Source organism: Camellia sinensis, chromosome 11 (genome assembly GCF_055761805.1).
Source record: "Camellia sinensis isolate YWXY chromosome 11, ASM5576180v1, whole genome shotgun sequence".
Taxonomy (NCBI): Eukaryota; Viridiplantae; Streptophyta; class Magnoliopsida; order Ericales; family Theaceae; genus Camellia; species Camellia sinensis.
In genome coordinates this window covers 177,205,142-177,230,754 of record NC_138971.1, presented here as the reverse complement: position 1 = coordinate 177,230,754, position 25,613 = coordinate 177,205,142, and the positions used below count along the sequence as shown (strand labels likewise).

Below are 25,613 nucleotides of genomic sequence, written 5' to 3'. Positions count from 1 at the left end.
TACACATCCACCTCGGACCAACCTGTACTCTTTCTTGAACCTAGCATTTACTTTTTTTCATTTCATAGAAACAAACTGGGCAGTGGCAACTGCCACAGCATTGACTACATCCTTTATTTTATTATTATTATTATTATTATTATTATTATTTTTATTTTTATTTTTTTTATAGGGACACTTTGGTCATTTTATATTATACATCATTTCAAACACATTTTTCAATACAATAATAACAAAAAAAATTCTTCCCATCTTTTCAAACACAAAAACAATAGCCAACTAAAATAGTCAAATAATTAAAAAGTCTAAAAAAAGACCACTTCCTAAACACCCACTTTGTATGATTTGGTTCTTAACATCTATTATAATAACTAATTTAACCAAAATAAATACCCCCAAAAAATATCCATATGACAATGATGAATATATTTTATTTTTTTTCCATCAAACAAGTTTTAAGTTTTCCTTTTGTTTTTTTAATTTGAAAAAAAAATTAAAAACAATTCCAAACAGAGTGAACTCAGTTTGAATAAATAATCAAAAATCACTTGTACATTTCAACCTGTTTTGAACCCAGAATCACATTACATTACCCCTTCCCTCAAGATCTCAGCCATTCAAGCCGAGCCTTATGATCATTTCAACAACCCAAAAGAAACAAAACAAAAAAAAAAGGAAAAACTTTTAAAAGAACAGAAGAAAAGAAAAGGGGGTGCCACAATTGGTAATTGTTACAATGGTACTGATCAATGTAAATAGTTTACATGTTCTGTTGCCTATCGTATTAAACAAAAGCCTGAACTCAAAGGGGACTAGAGAATGATCAATTTTTGATTTGTGGTAAAAAAAACAAATAAAGGTAAGGAATGGGACAAAGACGCCAGAACAGTTCCCCATCATAAACTGTGGGCATCATCAGATCAGTGAACTCCACTATGACCAGGACAATAACCTGGGCACATGGCGGAATTTGGTGAATTAGCTGGTCATCTCAATATCAAGGTTCATCGACTTCTGTTCAGAAACATAGGCAGACCCAGGAGCTGTGCCCTCTGCAAACTGTGTTTCCGTGGACTTTAATTCACCTCCCACAAATGGACTCCTCATTTGAGCAGTGTTAGAATCTACTTCCATGGCAGGTGGTCTTGGTGGTGATGATGGTTGCACCTCTACATCAGGGTAAGCAGCCTTAAACCTAGCCCGCAGCCCTTCATCCACTAATCGAACTCCACTTAATTGATTACCAAGCGACATCCACCTGAATAATCAAAAGATCGGAATGAGAAAGCTACAACAGCAGCCAGAATATATACTCACACAAAAGGTTGCAGGGGTGCTTCCTTACCAAATAGTACATAAATGCATAAATAACACGTGGCGTGTAATTTTAGAATATAAAAGTCAGATTTTTTTAAGGGGTTGAAGAAGAGTATTTCCATCCATAATAACTTGTGACAAGTCGAGGACCATGGTCCATTACTGAATGAGCAATACATGCAATTATTCGGGAGTTACTGCCTTGTATCGATTCATATAGGGTCCAGTTGCCCTTTTCTTTTTCTTCTTTTTCTCCTTGCATGGGACACATTTGTCTGATATGATGGAACAATCGAGATAACTTGGAGACAATGTTGCAATGCATAAATTGAAATGCCACAATCAAATTATTTCACGGTCGTAAACAAATCCTTATTCTAAATGATCTAAATCTCTGCATAGAAGGATGTCAGTTATAGCAATCAAGATCAACGCTGCAAAGAAGTCAGAATGAGACCCTAGCTTGGTACCTAGGCAATGGGTTCCCTGTAGATAGTCCCAACCATCATATATGGGAAGTTGGGTTGGTGGTTTTTTTGGCTAATAAAGACAAAATAAGCTAAAATAACTAATAAGACAAAATGTCACATCCAAACCATAATTAGTTTACTTTTTTCTCTCACAACTATCAAATTAACTACCAAAAAAAAAATCAACTATCATCCCAAACACAATTTTTTTAGCTAAGCTAAAATAGCCAAAAAGCTAACTAAAACAGCCAAGTTCCCAAACCAGCCCAATGTCAGCAACAAATCATTCCGAAAAAGCTAAAACTAAATTTGAAGCAGATTATGCTGTCAAATTAGCTGTGGCATGGCATGCTGCTGTCCAAGGCCGTGGCATGACATGCTGCTAGCCAAGGCCGTGGCATGACATGCTGGCCAGGGCCGGAGCATGGCATGCTGCTGGCCAAGGTTGTGGCATGCAAGGCCGCTCACGCCCCGCGCATGTCATGCCGTGCCGCCCACGTCGCGCGCATGCCAAGCCGCCCACGCCCGCGCGCATGCCATGCCATGCTGCCCAAGGCCGCGGTCAGGCCGCGGTCGAGCCGCGGTCCATGCCACCCAAGATTCTTTTATAATCTTACCCAAATCATGCCACACAATTAAAAATGCACTACAATCAATTTTAAATGTCATTCCCTATTTTTTGCAATTTTTCTTGAGTTTTTCGAATTTTTTAAGCCTTTATTTGGCCAAAAAAATCAAAATAAAATAAAAAAAACTGAAAAAAATAATTTAATAATTTCTATAATTACTAGTGCCTCATCCTTTAATTATTAGAATTTTTCCATAATTTTTTGACTATTCCAGAAGAGGGGTTTTCTCTATGGGTTGAAAGATCAAGAAGGTTCACAATCCCAAGTCCTCACAATGTATTCCTTTGAATGATACCAAACTAAAATTATGATGGCAGATAAAAAAGCATACCCTGCATGAGTGTTATGCATGCGAGCAAACAATTCCAGCTTTCTTGTTCTTGGACTTATCCTCTCCAGCATGGGGTACATCTGCAAAGTGGTATGCATATCAACTCGACTTAGTTCATGAAAACCAAGAATTATAATAATTCAGTAAAGCATGGCAACAATAATTAAGCAGCCAATTATAATTAGCCATCTTCATTAGAAATCATCACAGTACAACCATTGGCTATAAAACAAGAATATGTGTTGCCATCAATCAGCATGAAATAATTTACATTACAGTGAGATGAAGATAAAGAAGAAACAGACAAACCAAAGAAGGTTCAGGACAATGGTTAAGCTGTAAAAGAAAAATATGGAGTCTGCTAACCTCATCTGGCTTACGACTTGTTTCTCGAACCTCCGCGACAATGACATCTGTATCAATATTCCTGTTTACTTCTGGATTTCCCTTTATTCCAACAAGGCAATGCTCCTTACTGTGATTAAGCCAATGGCCTGTTCTCCCAGTTCTGATTATTCGCTGAAGTTGATTGGTCTTCACCCAAATAACCTCCTCAACACGTTTGTATCCCCAAAGTTCTAAACTGCAAGGAGTATTAACACAATACATATGAGTTATCCAACATTGAAATATGTACTAGAAAGCAAAAGACCTATGAACTCCACAAGCACCAGGGTTTGAAATGATGATCCACGAATTAATGCAGCCAACAAATTTCTCTCGAATAACAATGATAAATATACGAGGGAAGTGTCTTAGCATTTGCAATAACTGCCTTCAATTAACTGCTTGAACTGATTTTCCAAGCTAAAACATTATTAGTTTTGCATTACGGAATTATTTCATCACTCCAGCAAAGACTTCAAAAAAAGCCACTGACATTGCACCCTCATTGATAATAAGGCAGACTGAAATTACAAAGATTATTATAATTAAAAAGAAACTGGAAAAAATTGATGCTACAAGCTGAAGGGTTCACAACAATAAACATCTATAACAGTAAGGTATTTAAGAAAACCATATGTAGCCACTGGCCATTGGATTCAAGAGAAGTGAGTTATCTTCCCAAAGATGACTTCGACATTAGTATAGAAAGGATTCACCCGAAAGGAATCATTCATATGTTGCAATTAGCATGCAAAAGAGAATGACCCCTGCCAAACATGGTATTTATGGAAACAACACCTCTGCCAGTTCACGACTGTATAGTAGGCAAAAGGATTTCATTTTCACATTAAGCATAAACAAATTAAAAATATATTTTGTTAGGACCTAGAGAGAGTCCCGCTAGTGTAGTTTGGCAATTCCATATGACAAACACTTACTTGCATTGTAACCAAATTCATTTTAGTAGTATCTAGTAGTTTACATGCTATTTAATTAAGATCCAGTTATAAATTGGTAAAAAAGGTAGTTGATTGTGTGCTGTTGAATTGGACATCAATTGTTTGACAAACCGCCTAGTTAGCGGATCCATAATTGCGAATCAACCACAACGAAGGGAATTTCAAATATTATTGGTCTTCATTCATTTTGTGGTAAGCATCTCATAAGCATAAATAACCAAATATTACAATAACTCCAGCATCATGCATAATTTGTTGCATTAGCTTGCTGCACGTCCTAGGATCTCTCTCTAACCAAGAAGAAACGTTAAACCATCCAAGAGAGGACGTTAGATCAACTATTGCTACCAAACTAAAGATAAAGCACATACCACTCTCGTCCGAGCTCCATTGCACGTCCAGTTACCCAAAGAAAAATAAGGCCATCAGTCTGCAGTGCAGGAACATTAAGACTACGCATCTCATCATCAGCCATCGTACCGTAAGGTAACTCCATATGAATGTCCCATGGTGGATCTGCCATTATAACTCCAAATTGCCCTAAAATGTCCATTCTAAAATTCCGGATATCACAGTTAATCCACTGTGGTTCACCAAGCTCCACTTCTGAACAATATTCAGCACGTTGAGGCTTCAAAGGTTTAGGGGGAGGACCAGTCCCCATCATCATAGGCGTCACATCTTGTGTATTATCAAGCTCATAATGAACATATTTGCAAGTCTGTGATAAAGAAAATGAATAATAATCTCCATATTAATTTCTTACGGGGGGTTAATAAATACCACTTTCCATGAAAACTAATCACATCATATTAGAAAGTTTACCTTCATGTGACGACAAGTATCCAAAAAGGAGCAGTCCCCCAAATTGACATCAGTATGAGGAGCAATTATCCGTCGAAAATGAACCTGAAAGGAGTAAAATATTAAATAAAACAAAGATGCTTTACAATAGAAATTGAAATCAAGGAACTACTGTGACCGTCTATAGTTACAGAAATTCTAAAATGAATGGTCAATAACCCGATGCCAAATATCTAGATAGACATCTCCTTTGAAGAATCTAGTAGACATTCCGCATTAGTTACTAGCATATATCACAATTTTCAGTTGCCATTCCTTTGGAGTTCAAGATTTGAAGTTAAAGCAAATAAAAGAGAGGTCAACTAGTTTCTTCAGCACTTCGAAGCTTGAAATGTTGTGGAGGAAAAAAAAAACAAGGAGGAGCAATCAATCTCTTCTGGACAATGAAACTGGAAGGGTTTCAGGACATTATTTTGCTGTTTGACAACATATATCACGCAAGGCCTAGCCAAAGTGAATATCCAAATAGCATTCTTTTTCTTTTCTTTTTGGATAAGTACCTATGCAAAAACATTTCATGACTAGGAAAACTATTACTGATATACAATGCTAATCAAACTTTGAAATAAGGTAAAACTGGTGCTTTGATGCCTACTACTTTGCGTTAATAAATACAACCAGCATACTATACTCCTTACTGACCTTCTCACATGCAATATAGGAACCAGATTGACGTCTGCAATCTTCTTTTGTCAAGGCTGAACAGTACTCCTTTAGTTGAGAACCACCTTTGGTTTTGAACTGAAACAAGATTCAACCATGAGATGAATCAATATGATTAAAAAGGATAAAATATGAGCATTTGTGATGAATTTACAGCCCTAAAAATTCCTGGAGATGCCACATATGACATAGATGAAAATTTAAAGAATTAGACAGTTTTCCTTAATTTGCTAAGGCCCCAACGTATGTCTGGTGCAGGGGATGAAAGGGGGGAAAATAGGAGATTTTTTTTGGTGTGAAACTCTGCCTAAAATGAGACAGAAATTACTTTTCCTTCTAAAATTCAATATTCTGCCCCATTTTTCATGACAACAAGAACAAGACAGTTGGGCATTTCCTTCCTTAACTATTTTCTCCGGATAAATGAACAAGAAAAAACGGGGACATGCATTTCCGTTCCTTTCCGTTCCTTTCCGTTCTGTCATTTGTTTAACAACATAGAGGCTTTCTTGTAAATTAATTACGATACCAATACAAACAAAAGCATGCATTATTTTAATTGAGCAGCTAATCTGAGTGTAATGAATCGAACAAAATGGCAGTTCAAACCAAAATATGCATAATATTTTTTTTTTGATAAATATAAAATATGCAAAATATTAAAGCTTAAGAGTTAAAAAACCTTTGCAGCCACAGCAGTTTCCCTCGCAGTTGGGCGGCGAATGAGGTCCAGAAGCTCCTCTCCAGTTTTTGACTTCTGCAACTCCCTAAAAGACTTCTTATTTAACAAAGCCTCGAGATCCTTCAAATCATCCTCTTCGGTCCTAGGCTTCAAAGATATCGCGTGTGAGCCACCCATTGGAGCATTCGGCCCCAACGGAGGTCTGTGAATTGGAGGAACACCCATTCCTCTCGGCATCATCATCATCCCCCCCATACCTCTAGGCCCACCCCTAGGCCCCATCATCGCACCTGGTGCTCCCGTCCCTGGAAACAATGGAGGCAATCCTGATAAATGTGGGTCTGGAGGCCCCATCCACATATCCTGCATTGGCCTAGGAATTGGCCCTCCCATTCCAAGCACTCCACCACTAACCTCACTCCCACTTCCCACCCCTTGTTGCATTTGATTGCCTTCGTTGGAAGAATTCGAATCGTTTTGTTGATACTGCTTACTCTCCGGCAACTCTTTCACGAGCCGAGTCCGGTCAATTCCCATCACCATAACCCTGGATTTCCCACTTACCACAAACTCCTCCAACTCAACTCCGCCATTATCCTCCGCCATGGACCTCAGTGCCATCTCCACCGCCAGTATCGCCCCCGACTCCCCTCCCAGCTCACGCAATGCCGCCTTCTCCCCTGCTGTTGCATTCTGATCATTCTCCAGTTTCCGCAGCACCGTCGACGAATCAATCGGCGTAAAAGGCACCCTTTCCAACAAACAAACCGCAACCATCGACCGAACTACCGATAAAGGGCTTCCACTCTCATCAATCATAAACTTTTCACTATCCGATCGACGAATAGAAGCTTCGGGAGATCGTTTCGGCTGCTGATTCTTGGAATTGGAGGGTTTCGGATCACGGACTGAGCGGTTTTCAGGAGTGTCAGGGAGGTTTTCGGGGGGTGGAGGTGCTGATCGTTTAGGGTTAGAATTAGGGTTAGGGTTAGGGAGGAGGGTAGGAAGAGGAGTGAAAGGGCGGCCATTGAAGGCAGAGACGACCTTGAGGGAGAGATCGAGAGAGGAGACGATGTTGGGGATTTGGGTTTGAAGGGAAGAGATGAGGTCCAGCTGAGCATTGTGCAGAGTGTCCAGACGGGATTCGAGGTGTTGACGGAGGTCCTTCATGTTCGCCATGTCTCTGTTACCGTCTGATTGTGTCTCCATCTCTCTCTCTCTCTCTCTCAGATACACACTCACACGTCAATTCTCTATCTAAGATACTTGTGGTGCAAATCAAGGTTCGTCACTCAACTGGGAGGCTGCCATATGAATGAACATTGAGGTTTATGCAGAGGTTTGAGGTTTATACCACTTGGAAGTACGGGTGTGGGCGGTGCGGGTCGAGAAGAAAATAGATGGAGGTGGTGGATTGATAAGAGTGTTATTAAAATTTGTCATTTTTTTTAATTAAAAATTGGTAGTTTGGTTGGTAAATAATGGTAGATTTGTCTTGGTAATTCGGACGGATTGGTGGTTTATAAAAAATATAATTCAAATTACAAAATTTAAATTAAAGAGTAAAAAAAACGAGAGATACCGTGAATTAAGCATCTTGAAAAGTGAATTAGAATCCAACTTTATTTTGGATTATTGACATCTTGAATTCCCCTCGAGCAGTACTGTAACACTATATTCTAAGGTATAGAACAACAAGCAAACTTAAGTAAAAAGAATTTTTAGAATCTTATAAATATGATTTAATAGCGGTGCGGGTCGGTGCGGTTTGGAAGAAAAATAGAAACTGGCGGATTGATAAAAGTGTCATTAGAATTTGTCATTTTTCTTATCAAAAATTGACAATTCGATTGACAAATAATAACGAATTTACTTTGACAGTGCAATTCAGTGCGATTTCGACGATTTCGACGATTTTGACAGTATTATGCATACCCCTACATGGAAGGGTAGGAAAGGGATACAATCATTGTTTTATGTTGTATAAATCAATTTTTAGGCTGTGCTTGGAGCAGTATACGATTCAGAGCTTTTTTTAATATTTTGGCTTATTTTGGCAATATAGTTTTTAGTCACTTTTTTTGGTTAGTAGCAAAAGCTAAAAGTTGACTTTTTGGCTTTTTTTTCATTTGGGAAGTTGGTTTTTAGCCAACAGTAAAATTACAATTTTACCCCTCATGGGTCAAAATGTGTTACATAGGTGAAGTTGTAAATATTTTAAATAAATGGGGGTAGTTTGGTCATTTTATTATGATTTGACATCATAAACAAATATTAATAAAAAAAGTCAAAAGTCACTTTTTACCAACTTTCCAAATCATTTGTCTAAAAAAGCCAAAAGCTTAGTTAAAAGCCAAAAAGTCACTTTTTACCATCTTCCCAAAACAACCCTTTATTTGATAAAAGTTTTTAAAAATTAATTTTAATATAATATTTTAAAACTCATTTTAACTTTTGTTTGGAGATTTGGATTTTTTTTTTTTTTTTTAGTTTTGAAAAACACGACTTGGGTTTACTTGGTCATTTTTTCGGACATCTTTCCAGACGTCCAGTTGGTTGACTAGAATAGTTTATTTTTTTTCTTTGCAATTGGCACCTATTATTTTAAATTTAATTAAATAAAAAAAAAGGCTCAAAAAACAATAGAGAGAGAGTAACTTTTAAATTTACTCGTACCTGTATTTTCATAGAAAATCCAAGAAACATTTTCGTGGATGCTAGAAAAGAAAAGAAAACTACAAATCACTCTTCTGTTCAAAGATCATCAACCAAGGTTCTAAAATGGCAAAAATTAAACAACTCTAAAAATGAACAAGAAAGAGACTCTTTTCAGATCTCACTTTCGATAACCTTGATGCCTCTCTCTCTCTCTCTCTAGAAATACATGTCAATATCTTCAATGAAGATGTAATAACCCCGACCTATGATTAACATTAATCCATGCTTAAGTATGCCTAACAAGTAATTAAGAAGAAATTCTGAGTTAATTACATGTGCATTGCATTATTTATGTTTATATATGTTTAACGTAAGAAGATCTATTTATGTTTTCGTTTCGGTTTGTGAATTGAAGGCCTTATCGATATCCGATTATGAAATTAACTTGGTTTATGTGTTATTTGGGATTTTTAGAATTTTATGGTTGGTTTAATTGAAATTCGATTTGGAACAACTAAATTAGAGTAATTAGTGTTCAATTAAGACTAATTAATGAATTCCTTAATCCAAGCCTAACTAAGGCACTAGTGGACTCTTATATGCATCATACACTCTCATTTCATTCTTTTTGAGCTACAAACGTGGGAAAAGAGAGAGACCAAAAGTGAGAGTGAGTTCAACAAGGGAGAAGGGGTGAATTGCTAGGAATTGTTGGAAACTTGAGGAGAGTTTAGAAATTTAAGCCTCTACACTTGTGAATCCAAAGTATAAGGTAAGAATTCAAGCCTTTAGTCTTGCTTTTGAGTTGGCAAGTTCATGAATACAAGAGAATTAAGTTGAAATTGAATTAAAATAAAGGAGTATAAATCATACCATGCATGTATGCATATTTCATGACATTTTGAAGTTGTCTTCAAAGATTTTCTCTCATGCATGTTGTAATTCTAGCATGGTTTGAAGAGCTCATACCATTTCTCACCATTGAACCTCATTTGATCATGTTTTGGAAGCCATGAATCCAAGTGAATACAAGCATGTCATGTTCATATCATGTTCTTACATTTCAAGTTGAATTTTTGCACAATTAACTTACTCTTGGGCCTTGATTTTGTGAAAGGATCTTTAATTCTTAATGTTTTCAAAGTCTAAACTTGTTTTCTCAAGTTTTAGGGGCCAAGAGTTGTGTTTTGATGAGTTAGATTCGAGTTTTGAGCTAAGGAGTGCAATCTGGAAATTCCAGAATTTGCACTTTCGCTTGAGCGAAGAAGTCCACGCTCGAGTGACCGAGCGACCAGAAGTCTGCTCGAGCGTGAAATGCAAGCTCCCAGAAGTTCTTATGTTTTGCAGTCCGCTCGAGCGAGGGCGTGTCTCTCACGCTCAAGCGAGCATCGAGCGGAAAAATCAAGCAACTAGCACTTTTACAAAAGTTTATAGATTGCTCGAGCAATGGATCTTGCACTCGAGCGACCACTCACATTTTGCATGTCTGCTCGAGCGTAGGAAGTCACGTTCGAACGAGGACTCTGTTTTCAGCACTTTTTGTTAAGTGTTTTCAAATGCATTTTTGTATTCTTTTTCCATCTTAGGCATTCCTAGACCAAGATTAAGACACCATAATGAGAATAAAGAAGTAGAAACACATCAAGACAAGAAAGAACTAAGTTAATGATTCCGGGTGTGTAATTTAGTACATATTCGTTCTATATTTGTGTAGGTCACGTGCTACAAGATATCTGAATTGCCTACTCTGTCTGTTACTTGGAGCCATCCGTTATTTGTGAGTAATAACTTAGTAAAGCTATGTTCAAATTAAATTATTTTCTGTATATGGAATAAGATTTGTTCTATGAAATGCCATGTATTATACTATGAATGATTGTCCAACTCTAACAAATATTTGTGGTATTATGCTATGATCCAAGTAGGGCTGGGCATAGGGTTATCCGATCTGCACAACCCGCCCTACCCGACCCTACCCGCACACGTATGAGCGGTTTCACAAATACAATAGGGTAGGGTGCGGTTTGAAATATTGTAATTTTTCGGGTTGCGGGCGGGTTGTGGGTTTGACCTGCACTTGCCACAACCGCCCGCACTTCTTCTTTTTTTTTTTTTTTGAAAAACCTGGACCGTTAATCTTTTTGGAAAAACATGGACCGTTCAACTATGTAGATATTCTTTACCCAAACAAAAGAGAAACCCTAATCTCAAATCAAAACATCTATCTATCTGAGACTCTTCTCATCTCACTCTCTCATCTCAGTCTCTCATCTACGCAGCTCGCGTGCACCGATCGAGCTTCACAATCTCTCTCTGTCTCTCTCCCTCCGGCAACTCTCAGGTAAGAACTCTCTCATTTTTGTCTTTATCTTGCTCTCTTTCCCTAATCTGTGATTTGTTTCTCATCTTGCTCTCTCATCTCTGTCTCTGTCTTGCTCTCTCTCGTTTTTCATCTACACAGCTCGCACTGATCGACGTTGGCAAGATCATTCCTCTCTCCAGCAAGTCGCAGGTAAAGACTCTCTCTATCAGATCTGTCTCACTCTCTCTCTGTCTCTATCTCTCTCTCTCTCTCTCTATTCTCCTATTCTGTTATTTTTTGAATCTGAATTTAAAATCTTATTGTTATGTCAAACTTATGTGTTTAATGTTTAGATTTTGAAACTTTGTTTGATCGGCAACCTCTATTACCTCTTATCATTATCAAGGTTAGCTAGTGTTGGTTAATAGCTAGCTACCATTGATCTTTTAAACCTTATGGGGTGTACTGGAATGGCCTACTAAAGTTGAAATCATCCACACTTTTTAGATGTGTTCATTTGTGGATCTCCATTGAACAAGTTACTCTGTTTAGTTTTGTTTTTGGAATCTGTTTTATGAAGTTATTTCAAATAAACAAAAGATTAGTTTGGTGAAAAAAAATTAAAAAAAAAAACACCATCATTTTCATATGGGTTTTTCTCTTTTTTGGGGTGAAAACAAGTCTTTGGTGTTTATTTTGGCCAAAAAAGAGAGAAACCATACGAAAAACTCAAAAAATAAAATAAAATAAATTCAAAAATCAGGTTCTGAAAATGAAACCGAATTGAGATGTTTTCTATTTTGTGTTTTTTGTTCTATTTCTCCCCCTTATTTAAGGTTTTCTTGTTTTGTTTTTTAAATGAAGGCAATAAAGTCTCTGGTTTTGTTTTTATGTGAAGTTTAAACTGGTTCATGATTTTCCTGATTTAGATTGAGCTATCAATCAATGAATCAATGCCACTTCACGTGAAGTTTAAACTGGTTCAATAAGGTCTCTGATTTATAACAAAACCATCTTTGCTTTTTTGAATCAAAGCCACTTTATTAGTTTTGAACTTTGAAGCAAATCATGCTTTGGATTTTCCTTCAGTTTTTACTGACCATCTTACCACTAAACATTCCAACTCCATAGCAGTAGATTTTAGCTTTTTATTTTTCAGCTTGTTTTTGTGCAGGGTTGATCAACCAAATGCATGGAATTGAAATTTGTAGAACTTGGATGTGATTCATGATGACGGAGTTTGAGATATTGTGTAGTAAATATTATTTTATTTGATAACAATTTTATTTTATTTTTTTCTTGCATTTTGGATGAATGTAATAGTTAATGAAGTTTGTTTGACAACAATTTTATTTTATTTTTTTCATTTTATTATTACATTTTGGATGAACGTAATAGTTAATGAAAAATTACTTTTAGGTAAACTTAGGATTTTGAATGATTTTACTTTAATTTTGTATTATTGGATAGTAGTAGATGGAGAATGTTGAGAAAGTAGTTGAAGAATGAGATTAATGGTTTAGTTAGGATTTTGAATGATTTTATTTTAATTGTATTGTTGGGTAGTAGATTAATTTTGGATGATTTTAGGATTTTGAATGATTTTAGAATTTTGAATGATTTGTTGGAGCATTTTAGAAAATTGGAAGAAAATGATAAAAAATAAATATTTACAAAATGGGAAAAAAAATCAAATATTAATTTTTAAAGAAAAATATCCAAACCGCAAACCGTAAACCGCCCGCACATCCGTAAATCCTATCTATATAAATCGCAAACCGCACTGCGGGCAGTTGCGGTTTGACTTTTCCCCAAACCGAGCGATCCCGATTTCTCTTTCTTTGATTGTTGTATTCCGAACTTAGGTTCCGTGGAGTTGGTGGTTGTATATCTTGTTACTATCCTTTAATTCTGTGTATTTGAGTTTTAGGATGTATTGGGCGTGTTTCGAACAAGTTGGTTGAGCTTTAATCCCATTCCTTGTTGCCCAGATTTTTGATGGTACGCTCGAGCGGGTCCCTTTGCGCTCGAGCAGAGTTTGATTTTTGGTTGTCCACTCGAGCGGCCTTATTGCGCTCGAGCGAGGTTTTCACACTCTTAGCATTTCGTGCCTCTGCAAAACTTTTACAGGTGTGTTTTTCACGCTCGAGCAGATTTCTTTACGCTCGAGCGGGTAGTTCATTGTCTATAAAAGTTCTGGAAGGGGGGAATCTACGCTCAAGCGGCTTTTCCTTTGCGCTCGAGCAGGTGTGTTTTGCAGTTGTGTCTTAGCGCTCGAGCGGGAATCTTTACGCTCGAGCTGGTCTAGTTTTTGTGTTTGACGCTCGAGCGTCCTATTCTCCGCTTGAGCGGGTCATACGTATATCAGATATCAGCTGGGTCTTTTAGATCACTTTTCAACTTCCACTCTCTCTCTTACTTTTTCGAAAAGCCATTTTTGAGAGCTTCTCTCACTACTTTCTTCCTTCTCTCTTAGGATTGATCTAGTAGGAGTGATTTTCTACCCTTGGGCCTTTGTAAAAAGTGTGTTGATTATTGAGGGATACATTTTGATCCGAGAATCTTGAGATTTGGAGCATTTTCGAGTTCTTCATCATTTCTTTGGGTTTCATCTCTTGAGGTAGGGATTCCTACTCATCTTTATGATCTTTAACCTAAATGTAGAGCTTTTGTATAAATGGTTTGATTTGGGAAGTTAGGGTTTGTACTGTATTATATTGAAAAATAGGAGTTTTGTCTTGTTGACTCATATATATATATATATATATTTGGGGTCTTAAAAAGAGATTATTGATGTTGTTGGAGATATTTGGACCTTTGGGTTAATATTGAGTTTAAAGGAAAAAATGCCATATTTGGGTCATCAGTGTAATTAATGACATTTGTTATGAAATTGAGTTAGGGATAATGAAATTTGCTCATTATGAAATAGAATGATGGAGTTGGATTTATAAATCGCTTACTTTTGAAAATGTCAATTATATATCTGTTGAGACATTTATTATCTATTTAGAAATAACTGCTTTGGGCTATCGGTGGAGGATAGTCTTGATTGTTGTAGACATTACATGACGATTAGGTGAATTGAAACTAATCAAGTTGTGTATTTGAATACATGGGTGCTGAATCCCACGGATGAAATTTTCGTAAAATGGCCATTTGAATGTAATTATTCATGGGTGTCGAATCCTGCGGACGCAATATCCGTAAAATGGCAATCCGAATATATCTATACATGGGTGCCTAGTCCCGCGGATGAAATATTCGTAAAATGGCCATAAGAGAATGAAAATACATGGGTGCCGAATCCCGCGGATGCAATTTCCGTAAAATGGCAAGTTGTAGTATTGTTGGCATGAGATATAGCCTCATTTTAGTTATTTGGCCAGGTTCTGAGCCATGTTTATAAGTTGAGTTTTGTTAAGTTGAACATTTATCAAGTGCTAATGTTTTAGTTATTACTCATATTATGTTTAGCATATCTCTACTGGGCGTTGGCTCACCCTATATGGGACATTATTTTCAGGTACAGGTAGTATGCCGCCTCCGAGGCCTTAGCTTGGATGGCAGTGGGAGTCGAAGACTCTTTTTGTTTTATTTTGTTGTATTACATGTATATCAAGCCAAGGGCTTATTTTGTGTAGAGTTAGTACTCTCCTTTTGTAACCAAGTGTTGACTTAGAAAGTTGTAAGCCTATAGGGCATTTACTTTTGTTGCCAACATGTAATACATTTTGTAAAGAATAATCCAATTTTATGAAATTATGCTTTATTCTCTTTCGTCTAAGCATGTCAAGAATATATGATAAATGGGTTTATTTTTGAGGGCGTTATAGCATATATGCGGGCCGGTCAAAACCGAACCACAAACCGCACAAAATCGATCCGCGAACACCCCTAGATCCAAGTATGCTATCTGTACTCGGATCGAACGTTCCTTATGGAACTAACAAGTTATCTGTACCCGGCTAGAGGTTCCTTTATGGAACTGACAAGTTATCCGTTCCCAGTCCGAAGGTTCCTTCATGGAATTAACAAGTTATCCGTACCTGGCCGGAGGTTCCTCTATGGAACTGACCAGTATAATCTATGATGCTCTGTATATGATCTGTTAGCGCTAATGGATAAATCGTGTATGATCAAGCATGAATTCTAAATTCTGTATATGAATTGAATAAGAATACGAATGCGAACTAGCTTAGTCATGGGACATCATTCATTTAATCCTTTACTCTGTTATTATTTACTGGGCTCTCCCTCACTATTTATATTATGTATGTAGGTGATCAGGCACATGACCAGGCTCAGAGTTGAGAACCTAGCGTCTCAGTTTTTGTCAGCCAAACTTAGCGCCTCCCGAGGAGGTTCCGGATTAAGTCAAGTCTAGTGGCTATGCTATTATGAATGTATAAGACTTTGTTTCTTTTGCTCCATGAACAAGTTTCTCAATTTTTATGTACATGAAGTGATGTGTAAATACTATATCTTTTGACGTCACTCATATGTTTATAAAAGTTTGAGATTATCTGTCCTATGTATGTCTTCACAGCTCGATGGACTATGTATATTTTATGTATTTGCTTCTGTAACCCCTAATTATACGTTATTATGTTAAAAGGCCTTTGGTAATCCAAGGATTACTGGCCGGTTACGACGCTAAACCTATAAGAACGGGTTTAGGTTGTGACAGAGTTGTATTAGAGCACATGTTCTACCACACACACAAGTACACACGAGCTTAGGATGTCCTAGTAAGAAGTAGGGGCATTCTATCTGCATATATGAGTGTGTGTTTTTGAAAGTGAAAGCATAAATCTGGTTATGATCACAAGATATGGAAACAAATAATCTAAATAATGTAAAAAGGACTATTTGCCTATGTTCATGATGTTTCGTTTACCTATAACAAATGGAAAATACAAGAAGTGATGGAACAGCTGAATCATCTGAGGCTTGAATGAGCCGCATGGAACAAATGCTAACAGCTTTAATTGAGGCAATAGCTCAACAACAACAGAGGCAACAACCCTTACCTCCGTCATCCCCGCTGATCCAAATGGAACTGGATAACAATGATCTCATAAATTAAACTCAAAAGTTCCTGAAGATGAAACCGTCGACTTTCTTAGGTGATATTGAACCGTTAAAAGCAGAGATATGGTTACTTGAAATAGAGAAGTTATTTGAAATATTCCCTTGTTCTAAGGTTTCAAAAGTTCTTCTGACCACCTATACTCTGAAAGATGAAGCCCGAAAGTGGTGGTTGCTAATTCGAAACAGTAATGGGAATATAACATAGGACACAATTTAATGCAATCTTCTACGATAAATACTTCCCTCAGTGCTTCTGGGATCGGAAAGTTTCTGAATTCCAAGAACTTAAACAAGACAGGATGTCTGTGGCCGAGTATAAGGCCAAATTTATTGAATTGGCTCAATTTGCTCCACATATAGTAGATATTGATTACAAGAAGGCACATAAATTTGAAGGTGGACTGGATCTGAAAATGTTTGACCGAGTAGGCGTCTTGAAATTGCCTACCTATGTGGAAGTTTTAGACAAAGCAATAATGATAGAAGCCACAATAGCAGCAATGAAACAAGCCAAGGCACTAACAACAGAAATGGAGAGGCAAAAGATCTGGGTCAAATTTTCGGAAGGACCGTTCCTTCTTCCCAAACAAAAAGCAAAATACTAGATCTTCAAGCAGCTCAAGCCAAAGTAGTGAGTCTATGCCAATCTGTTTAGAATGTGGAAGGAAACATAAAGACATGTGTCATCGTGTATTGGGTGTGTGTTTTCTCTGTGGCAAAACCGGTTACATGCTTAAGGACTGTCCAATGAGGTTTGACAATGCAAACCATCCAGTAGCAAGTTCGGCCAGATCTACTCTTGTAACGAGGCCTAATGCAAGAACCAATGCCAGAAATAACACCAGGAATGAAACACTAAGGCAGGGAAAAATGTTTGCTCTAGTACCCAGAGATGTACAGAATACTGAGCCAGTAGTGTCAGGTATACTTTCTATCTATGCACAGAATGCCTATGTGCTGATTGACTCTGGTTCTACGCATTCATTTGTATCACGTGTTTTTTCTCGGAAGTTGGCTAGATCTTTAGAACCCATGAATTGCATACTATCTGTGTCTACACCGTTGGGAAGTTCTATGATGTGCACTTATGTATATGCTGCATATGATGTTTTGATTGGTAATATGACATTGTATGTTGATTTGTTGCCTTTGAGCATTGACCACTTTGATTGTATATTGGGTATGGATTGGTTGTCGAAATATTATGCCACTATTGATTGTATGAATAAAATCGTCACGTTTAAACCACCTGGTATGCCTGAGTTTGTATTCACAGGGAATGGGGTAGTTCCTCCACCATACTTGATTTCATATATGAAAGCTAGAAAATTGTTGAGAAAAGGGTGTCGGGGCTACTTGTGCAGTGTGTTGACTATGTCTTCGGATAGTACCGACGTGGAACTTATTCCTGTGGTTTGTGACTTTCCGGATGTGTTTCCTAATGACTTACCTAGGAAGTTAATTGATAGGGAAATTGAGTTTACCATTGATATAGTACTTGGAACACAACCTATCTCTAAAACTCCATATAGGATGTCGACTTCTGAACTAAAAGAATTAAAAGTTCAACTCCAAGAACTCTTAGACAAGAAATTCATCCGTCTAAGTACCTCACCTTGGTGAGCCCCAGTGTTGTTTGTTAAAAAGAAAGACGGACCTTTGAGACTATGCATTGATTACCGTGAGTTGAATAAAATAACCGTAAAGAACAAATATCCATTACCGCGAATAGATGACCTGTTTGACCAACTTCAGGGAGCCCAAGTTTTTTCTAAAATTGACCTTAGATCCGGGTATCACCAATTAAAGGTCAAGGCAGAAGACATAAAGAAGACTGCATTCAGAACTAGATATGGGCACTATGAATTTTTGGTAATGCCATTTGGGGTAACTAATGCACCTATGGAGTTCATGGATTTAATGACTAGGGTGTTCAAACAATTTCTGGATGAATTTATTGTTGTCTTTATTGATGATATATTGATTTACTCCAAACGCAAAGAAGAACATGAGAATCATTTGAAAATTGCCTTACAGATTCTGAAAGAAAAGAAATTGTATGCAAAATTGTCCAAATGTGAATTTTGGCTTGACTGTGTATCATTTTTGGGGTATGTAATCAACAAGGATGGTATCTCTGTTGACCCACAAAAAATTAAAGCTATTGTGGACTGGTCTAGACCGACAAATATGTTAGAAGTTAGAAGTTTTCTGGGAGTTGTAGGTTACTACAGAAGATTTGTGTAAAAATATATGTATTATTATTGATTGATGTTCTACAAGATTGTTGTATTACAAATCAGAGTGGCTCATTATATAGGAGAGGGTTTGGGTAGTAGGTGAGGAGTAGGTGAGGGTAAATTGGTGGTAGGTGGAGTGTAGTAGGTGAGTGTGAATGGTAAATTCTAACAGCCCCCCGCAAACTCAAGGAGGATAGAAACTAACCAACTTGAGTTTGAAGAGAGGAACAAAACAAGAAAATACATAAAAATAAAAAAGGATAGGAGACACTGTATGGTCGTGTCAGACCATTGGTGAAGACACTGAATGGTGGTGTCATAACGTTGTAGAGGACACTGTATGGTGGTGTCATAACGTTGTAGATGACACTGTATGGGGGTGTCATAACGTGGTAGAGGACACTGTTGTGACAGTTGTTGTGACAGTTTACGGAGTCTTGCTGGACCCTTGTAGAAACTAACCGGAATCAATGTCGGGACAGTTTACAGAGTCTTGTCGGACCCTTGTAGAAACTAACCGGAATCTATGTCGGGACAGTTTACAGAGTCTTGTCGGACCCTTGTAGAAACTAACCGGAATCAATGTCGGGACAGTTTACAGAGTCTTGTCGGACCCTTGAAAAAGCTAACCGGTATCAAATGTCGGGACAGTTTATAGAGTCTTGTCGGACCCTTGGAAAAGTGGCACCCTCAAAAGGTGTGCCCAATTTTGTCAAAAAGGCGTGCCATCAAAAGGCGTGCCCAATTCATCAAAAGGTGTGCCGGACATGATGGCGAGGCACGTGGGCGCCTTGGCTTGCGTGCCCGTGTGTCGGCTGGTGGCAAGAGGCGCGCGATGCGCGTGGCTACCTTGGCTATATAACCAAGACGAAGGCAGAGGCTGAGGCAGAGAAAAACTGAGAGAAACCTCTGAAAAATCCTCCGTGTTGCTGAGAAAGAGAGTTCCTTGTGCTGAGAGAGATAGGCTGTAACACTTGGTTGCCCAGAAAATGGCCTCGTCTTCCCGTGGACTGCTCACCCTCTTTCCCGACCTCAACGAGTCAACAAGAGAGAGAACTGGAGCGGTGGCACTGGAACCTCAACCGAGTGCCCCGGAGTTTACTCCGCTGAACTTTCCGATGCGGTCTGTGGAGCAAAAAATGGCAGGACAAACAGATATTGAGGCTAATCAGTATACTCTGAAGTCATGCGTGGAAACCATGACGGCGGTCACAAATCTGTCGAACCGGCTGCAGAGTAGGACAAATGAGGTGCAGCATTTAAATTCCCAGCTGGCTCTGCTCCAACGCATGTATAAGGATGCGCGAGCAGAGATAAGCGTGCTAAGGGCAGAAAATAAGGAGCTGAAGCGGAAAGCCACCGTGATGTTCCGATTCGGAGGGCCGCCATATGCTGCAGTAGAGGAGTATGGGGGAGTGAACGTGCTCGGTGGACAAGGAAACACGGAGGCAACACCGTCAAGGACTGCCCAGGACGGAGGCAAAAAGAAGAGACCTGCGGCAGAGTAGAGAAAAAATCCCACTGTGGGTGTGGTTGTTGTTTTTGTTTTTTTTTTTTGTTTTTTTGTTTTTTTTGTTTGTTTTTTTTGTTTTTTTGTTTTGGTGTAGAATGGTGATCAGGGCGAAGTCCCGATAGAAATAAAATGAGTGTATTGTGCAAATCTAAATGGTTTGAAGGGACAAGACTGAGCAGAAAAATGAGATGTAATTAATAGAAATTTTTATTTTTATTTTTATTTTTATTTTTTATTTTTTTTTTATTTTTATTTTTATTTTTTTTTTGGAGACAATAAAATAAAGAAAGGAAAAAAAAAATAATAATTAAATTTGAAAGCAAACGTAGGAGAGAGAGGGACAAACTCAGGTGGATGGCATGATAAAAAAAAGCAAAAGAAATAAAAAAAGAGAAAAATGCAAAGTGGAGACAAATTGAGTGGAATTCGGTGGTGAGAAATCAAAATATAAATTGCTTTGGCTAGTGGTAGGGCCCACCAGCACTATTCATTTCAAAAATGTGGAATGGTGAGCATGTGTATGCATGTGCTCTCTGTCGGTGGTGTTCATGGGCAGGGGTGAAAAATAGAGGTCAAAAGGGAGAGCTTTTCTGAGGGAGGAGAACAACTCACAGGCAACATTGGAGGATGTGTACAAGGGGGGATCATTGAAGGTTGGGAGGGAGAAAAACATTTTAAAATCAGCCCCGGGTAAGAGACGCTGTAATTGTCGAAATGAGGTCTACCACAAGCAAATCGGTCCTGGAATGTTCCAGCAGATGACAGAGCAGGTCTGTGAGCAATGCCCAAATGTGAAATAGGAAAGGGAGGGATATTTTGGGACTGTTGATATCGAGAAAGGAATGCAGGATGGACAAGAGGTGGGTTTCTATGAAGATAGTGAGCCTGTTATAGATGGCGATTCGGGGAAGAACATTGTTCGGATCATATCCAAAACGGGTTGGCCCCAGAACGCGAAGAATCCGAGTTCAAGTGCATGCACGGGAAGCGTGCGATGCTCGTCTGACGGGTCATTGCGGGTCGAGTCGGGTGCGAGCCGGAGGTCGTGGATGAGGAAGATGAGCTGTTTTGAAAACTTCAGCGGGCAGCGGAGTGAAGGTATGTGTAGAGGTCCGGCGGGCGGCCAAGGCGAGACTGCCGCCCGCCGGTGAAACAGAATGACTAGGTTGTTAACCTTGCTCTGATACCATGTAAAAATATATGTATTATTATTGATTGATGTTCTACAAGATTGTTGTATTACAAATCAGAGTGGCTCATTATATAGGAGAGGGTTTGGGTAGTAGGTGAGGAGTAGGTGAGGGTAAATTGGTGGTAGGTGGAGTGTAGTAGGTGAGTGTGAATGGTAAATTCTAACAATTTGTGAAAGACTTTTCAAAACTTGCTATGCCATTGACCCAGTTAACCTAGAAAAATGTCGCGTTTGATTGGAATGATCAAAGAGAGTCCACCTTCCAAGAATTGAAAGCTAGACTGGTAACTGCACCAATCCTGACTTTGCCAAACGGAACAGATGGGTTCCAGATTTATAGTGATGCTTCCTATAAAGGCTTGGGTTATGTATTAATGCAAAATGGAAAGGTAATTACTTATGCTTCTCGGCAACTCCGACCACATGAAAAGAATTACCCGACTCAGGATCTTGAACTGGCAGCTGTGGTTTTTGCTTTAAAGATTTGGCGCCATTATTTGTTTGGTGTGACTTGTGAAGTATACACAGACCATAAAAGTTTCAAATATTTCTTCACCCAAAAGGAATTGAACATGAGATAGAGGAGATGGTTAGAGTTAATCAAAGACTATGATTTACAGATTTTGTATCATCCGGGGAAAGCTAATACAGTCACAGATGTCTTGAGCTGAAAGTCCATTGCTTGAACAACGTGGGATCTTAACTCCTATCTCTGCCCAGCCTGCAATCATTGAAGAAATTAACGAGAAACAACTGCAAGATGAGTTCCTGAAAAAGATTATGAATGAAATTGACTCAAAACCCAGGCCCGGGTTTGTATTCGAAAACAATGTGTTGAAATTTCAAAGTCGTCTTTGTGTGCCAGATTGTTCTGATTTAAGGAAACAAATCATGGCAGAAGCTCACAACTCCAAATTTGCCATATATCCAGGAAACACAAAGATGTATCATGATTTGAAATAGAATTTCTGGTGGCCTGGAATGAAAAAGAGCATTGCAGATTTTGTAGCCCGATGTTTGTACTGCCAATAAGTCAAAGCTGAACATCAACGATCCGCTGGTTTATTACAGTCGCTTCCAATACTGGAATGGAAATGAGAGCACATTACCATGGACTTCATTGTGGGATTACCTCGCTTTCCTCGAGGTATGGATTTTATTTGGGTAATTGTTGATCGTTTAACAAAATCAACACATTTCTTACCTATTAAATCACTATATAATGCTGATAAGTTGGCTAATTTGTATGTTAACGAAATTATGAGATTACATAGCATACCGGCATCTATTGTATCAGACAAAGATCTTAAGTTCACTTCAAGATTCTGGCAGAGTCTATAGCAAGTTCTGAGAACTGAATTGAGACTAAGTAGTGCTTATCACCCACAGACAGATGGTCAATCTGAACGGATCATTCAAACGCTGGAAGACTTGTTACGGATGTGTGCTCTAGACTTTCAAGGCAGTTAGGAAACCTACTTACCGTTGGCCGAGTTTGTATATAATAACAGCTACCATTCAAGTTTTGGTATGGCTCCTTATGAAGCTTTGTATCGTAAAAAATGCTGATCTCCGATCTGTTGGGCTGAGGTAGGTGATATACCGTTGTTGGGACTAGAACTTGTGCAAGAAACAATTGAAAATGTGAAATTGATTCAGCAAATACTAAAAACTGCACAACGCCGCCAGAAGAGTTATGCCGATGTTCGAAGAAGAGACAGGGAATATGAAGTCAATGACTATGTAGTTATCAAGGTGGCTCCAATGAAAGGCCAGCCACTGTTTGGCGTGAAAGGCAAATTGGCACCAAGATATGTTGGACTCTATGAAATCCTTGAGAAGATAAATTCAGTGACGTATCGGGTAACTTTACCAGCAGCCATGGAACATATGCACAATGTATTTCATATCTCTATGCTTCGGGATTATTTGAGAGATCCATTCCATGTGATAGAACCAACTCATGTGCTCCTGAAAGATGACTATACGTATGAGGAGAGACCGATATAGATTGTTAACCGATGAATCAAGAAATTGAGAAACAAGGAAATCCGATAGGTGAAAGTCGATTGGCAAAATCATGGAGGGACCTATGCAACTTGGGAGACAGAGGAAGATATGATGAAAAGATACCCGAAACTATTTCCTTTGGACTCGGTATTCTTTCAAAATGAAGGTAATTTGAGTTTAGAGGACCAAACTCCCTAAGGGGGGAAGACTGTAACAACTTCGACCCATGATTAATGTTAATCCATGCTTAAGTATGCCTAACAAGTAATTAAGAAGAAATCCTAAGTTAATTACATGTGCATTGCATTATTTTTATTTATATATGTTTAACGTAAAAAGATCTATTCATATTTTTGTTTCGGTTTGTGAATTGAAGGCCTTATCGAATCCAATTTTGAAATTAACTTGGTTTATGTGTTATTTGGGATTTTTAGAATTTTATGATAGGTTTAATTGAAATTCGATTCAGAACGATTAAATTAGAGTAATTAGTGTTCAATTAAGACTAATTAATGAATTCCTTAATCCAAGCCTAACTAAGGCACTAGTGCACTCTTATATGCATCCATACACTCTCATTTCATTCTTTTTGAGCTACAAATGTGGGAAAAGAGAGAGACCAAAAGTGAGAGTGAGTTCAACAAGGGAGAAGCGGTGAATTGCTACGAATTGTTGGAAACTTGAGGAGAGTTTAGAAATTTAAGCCTCCACACTTGTGAATCCAAAGTATAAGGTAAGAATTCAAGCCTTTAGTCTTGCTTTTGAGTTGGCAAGTTCATGAATACAAGAGAATAAAGTTGAAATTGAACTAAAATAAAGGAATATAAATCATACAATGCATGCATGTATATTTCATGACATTTTGAAGTTGTCTTCAAAGATTTTTGTCATGTATGTTGTAATTCTAGCATGGTTTGAAGAACTCATACAATTTCTCACCATTGGACCTCATTTGATCATGTTTTGGAAGCCATGAATCCAAATGAATATATGCATGTCATGTTCATATCATGTTATTATATTTCAAGTTGAATTTTTGCACAATTAACTTACTCTTGGGCCTTGATTTTGTGAAAGGATCTTTCATTCTTAATGTTTTCAAAGTCTAAACTTGTTTTCTCAAGTTTTGGAAGCCAAGAGTTGTGTTTTGATGAGTTAGATTCGAGTTTTGAGCTAAGGAGTGCAATCTGGAAATTCCAGATTTTGCACTTCCACTCAAGCGAAGGAATCCACGCTCGAGCGACCACTCTGAATGCGTGTACTTCCGCTCGAGTGACCAGAAGTCCGCTTGAGCGTAAAATGCAAGCTCCCAGAAGTTCTTATGTTTTGCAGTCTGCTCGAGCGACAAAAGTTATGCTCTAGCGAGCATCGAACAGAAAAATCAAGTGACTAGCATCTTGCGCTCGAGCGACCACTCACATTTTGCATGTTCGCTCGAGCGTAAGAAGTCACGCTTGAGCGAGGACCCTGTTTCAGCACTTTTTGTTAAGTGTTTTCAAGTGCATTTTTGTATTCTCTTTCCATCCTAGGCATTCCTAGGCCAAGATTAAGACACCATAATGAGGATAAAGAAGTAGAAACACATCAAGACAAGAAAGAACTAAGTTAATGATTCTGGGTGTGTAATTCAGTACATATTTGTTCTATATTTATGTAGGTCACGTGCCACAAGATATCTAAATTGCCTACTCTGTTCGTTATTTGGAGCCATCTGTTATCTATGAGTAATAACGTAGTAAAGCTATGTTCAAGTTAAATTATTTTCTGTATATGGAATAAGATTTGTTCTATGAAATGCCATGTATTATACAATGATGATTGTCCAACTCTAACAAATATTTTTGGTATTATCCTATGATCCAAGTATGTTATCTGTTCCCGGACCGGAGGTTCCTTATGAAACTGACAAGTTATCTATACCCGGCTGGAGGTTCCTTTACAGAACTGACAAGTTATCTGTTTCCAATCCGGAGGTTTCTTTATGGAACTGACAAGTTATTCGTACCTGGCCAGAGGTTCCTCTATCGAACTGACAAGTATAATCTATGATGCTTTGTATATGATCTGTTAGCGTTAATGGATAAACCACGTATGATCAAGCCTGAATTCTGAATTCTGTATATGAATTGAATAAGAATACGAATGTGAACTAGCTTAGTCATGGGACATCACTCATTTAACTATTTACTCTGTTATTATTCACTGGGCTCCTGCTCACTATTTATATTATGTATATAGGTGATCAGGCACATGACCAGGCTCATAGTTGAGAACTTGGCGTCTCAGTTTTTGTCAGCCAACC

At 38.1% G+C, this 25,613-nt stretch overlaps 2 protein-coding genes across 2 annotated transcripts; one reads left to right on the top strand and one right to left on the bottom strand.

The window, feature by feature from the left end:
- Nucleotides 1-713: 713 nt before the first annotated feature.
- On the bottom strand, nucleotides 714-7,700 carry MTA (mRNAadenosine methylase). The gene is made up of 7 exons (XM_028222025.2): nucleotides 6,303-7,700; nucleotides 5,600-5,698; nucleotides 4,919-5,002; nucleotides 4,465-4,814; nucleotides 3,114-3,330; nucleotides 2,748-2,827; nucleotides 714-1,258 (listed from the first exon to the last, which is right to left on the bottom strand). Exons 1-7 carry the CDS (start codon nucleotides 7,509-7,511, stop codon nucleotides 979-981), a joined length of 2,319 nt encoding a protein of 772 aa, XP_028077826.2. The 5' UTR covers nucleotides 7,512-7,700; the 3' UTR covers nucleotides 714-978.
- A 9,334-nt stretch (nucleotides 7,701-17,034) lies between these two features.
- On the top strand, nucleotides 17,035-17,979 carry LOC145802893 (uncharacterized). The gene has a single exon (XM_082895705.1). The coding sequence runs from the start codon at nucleotides 17,035-17,037 to the stop codon at nucleotides 17,977-17,979; it is 945 nt and encodes a 314-aa protein (XP_082751831.1).
- Nucleotides 17,980-25,613: the final 7,634 nt, after the last annotated feature.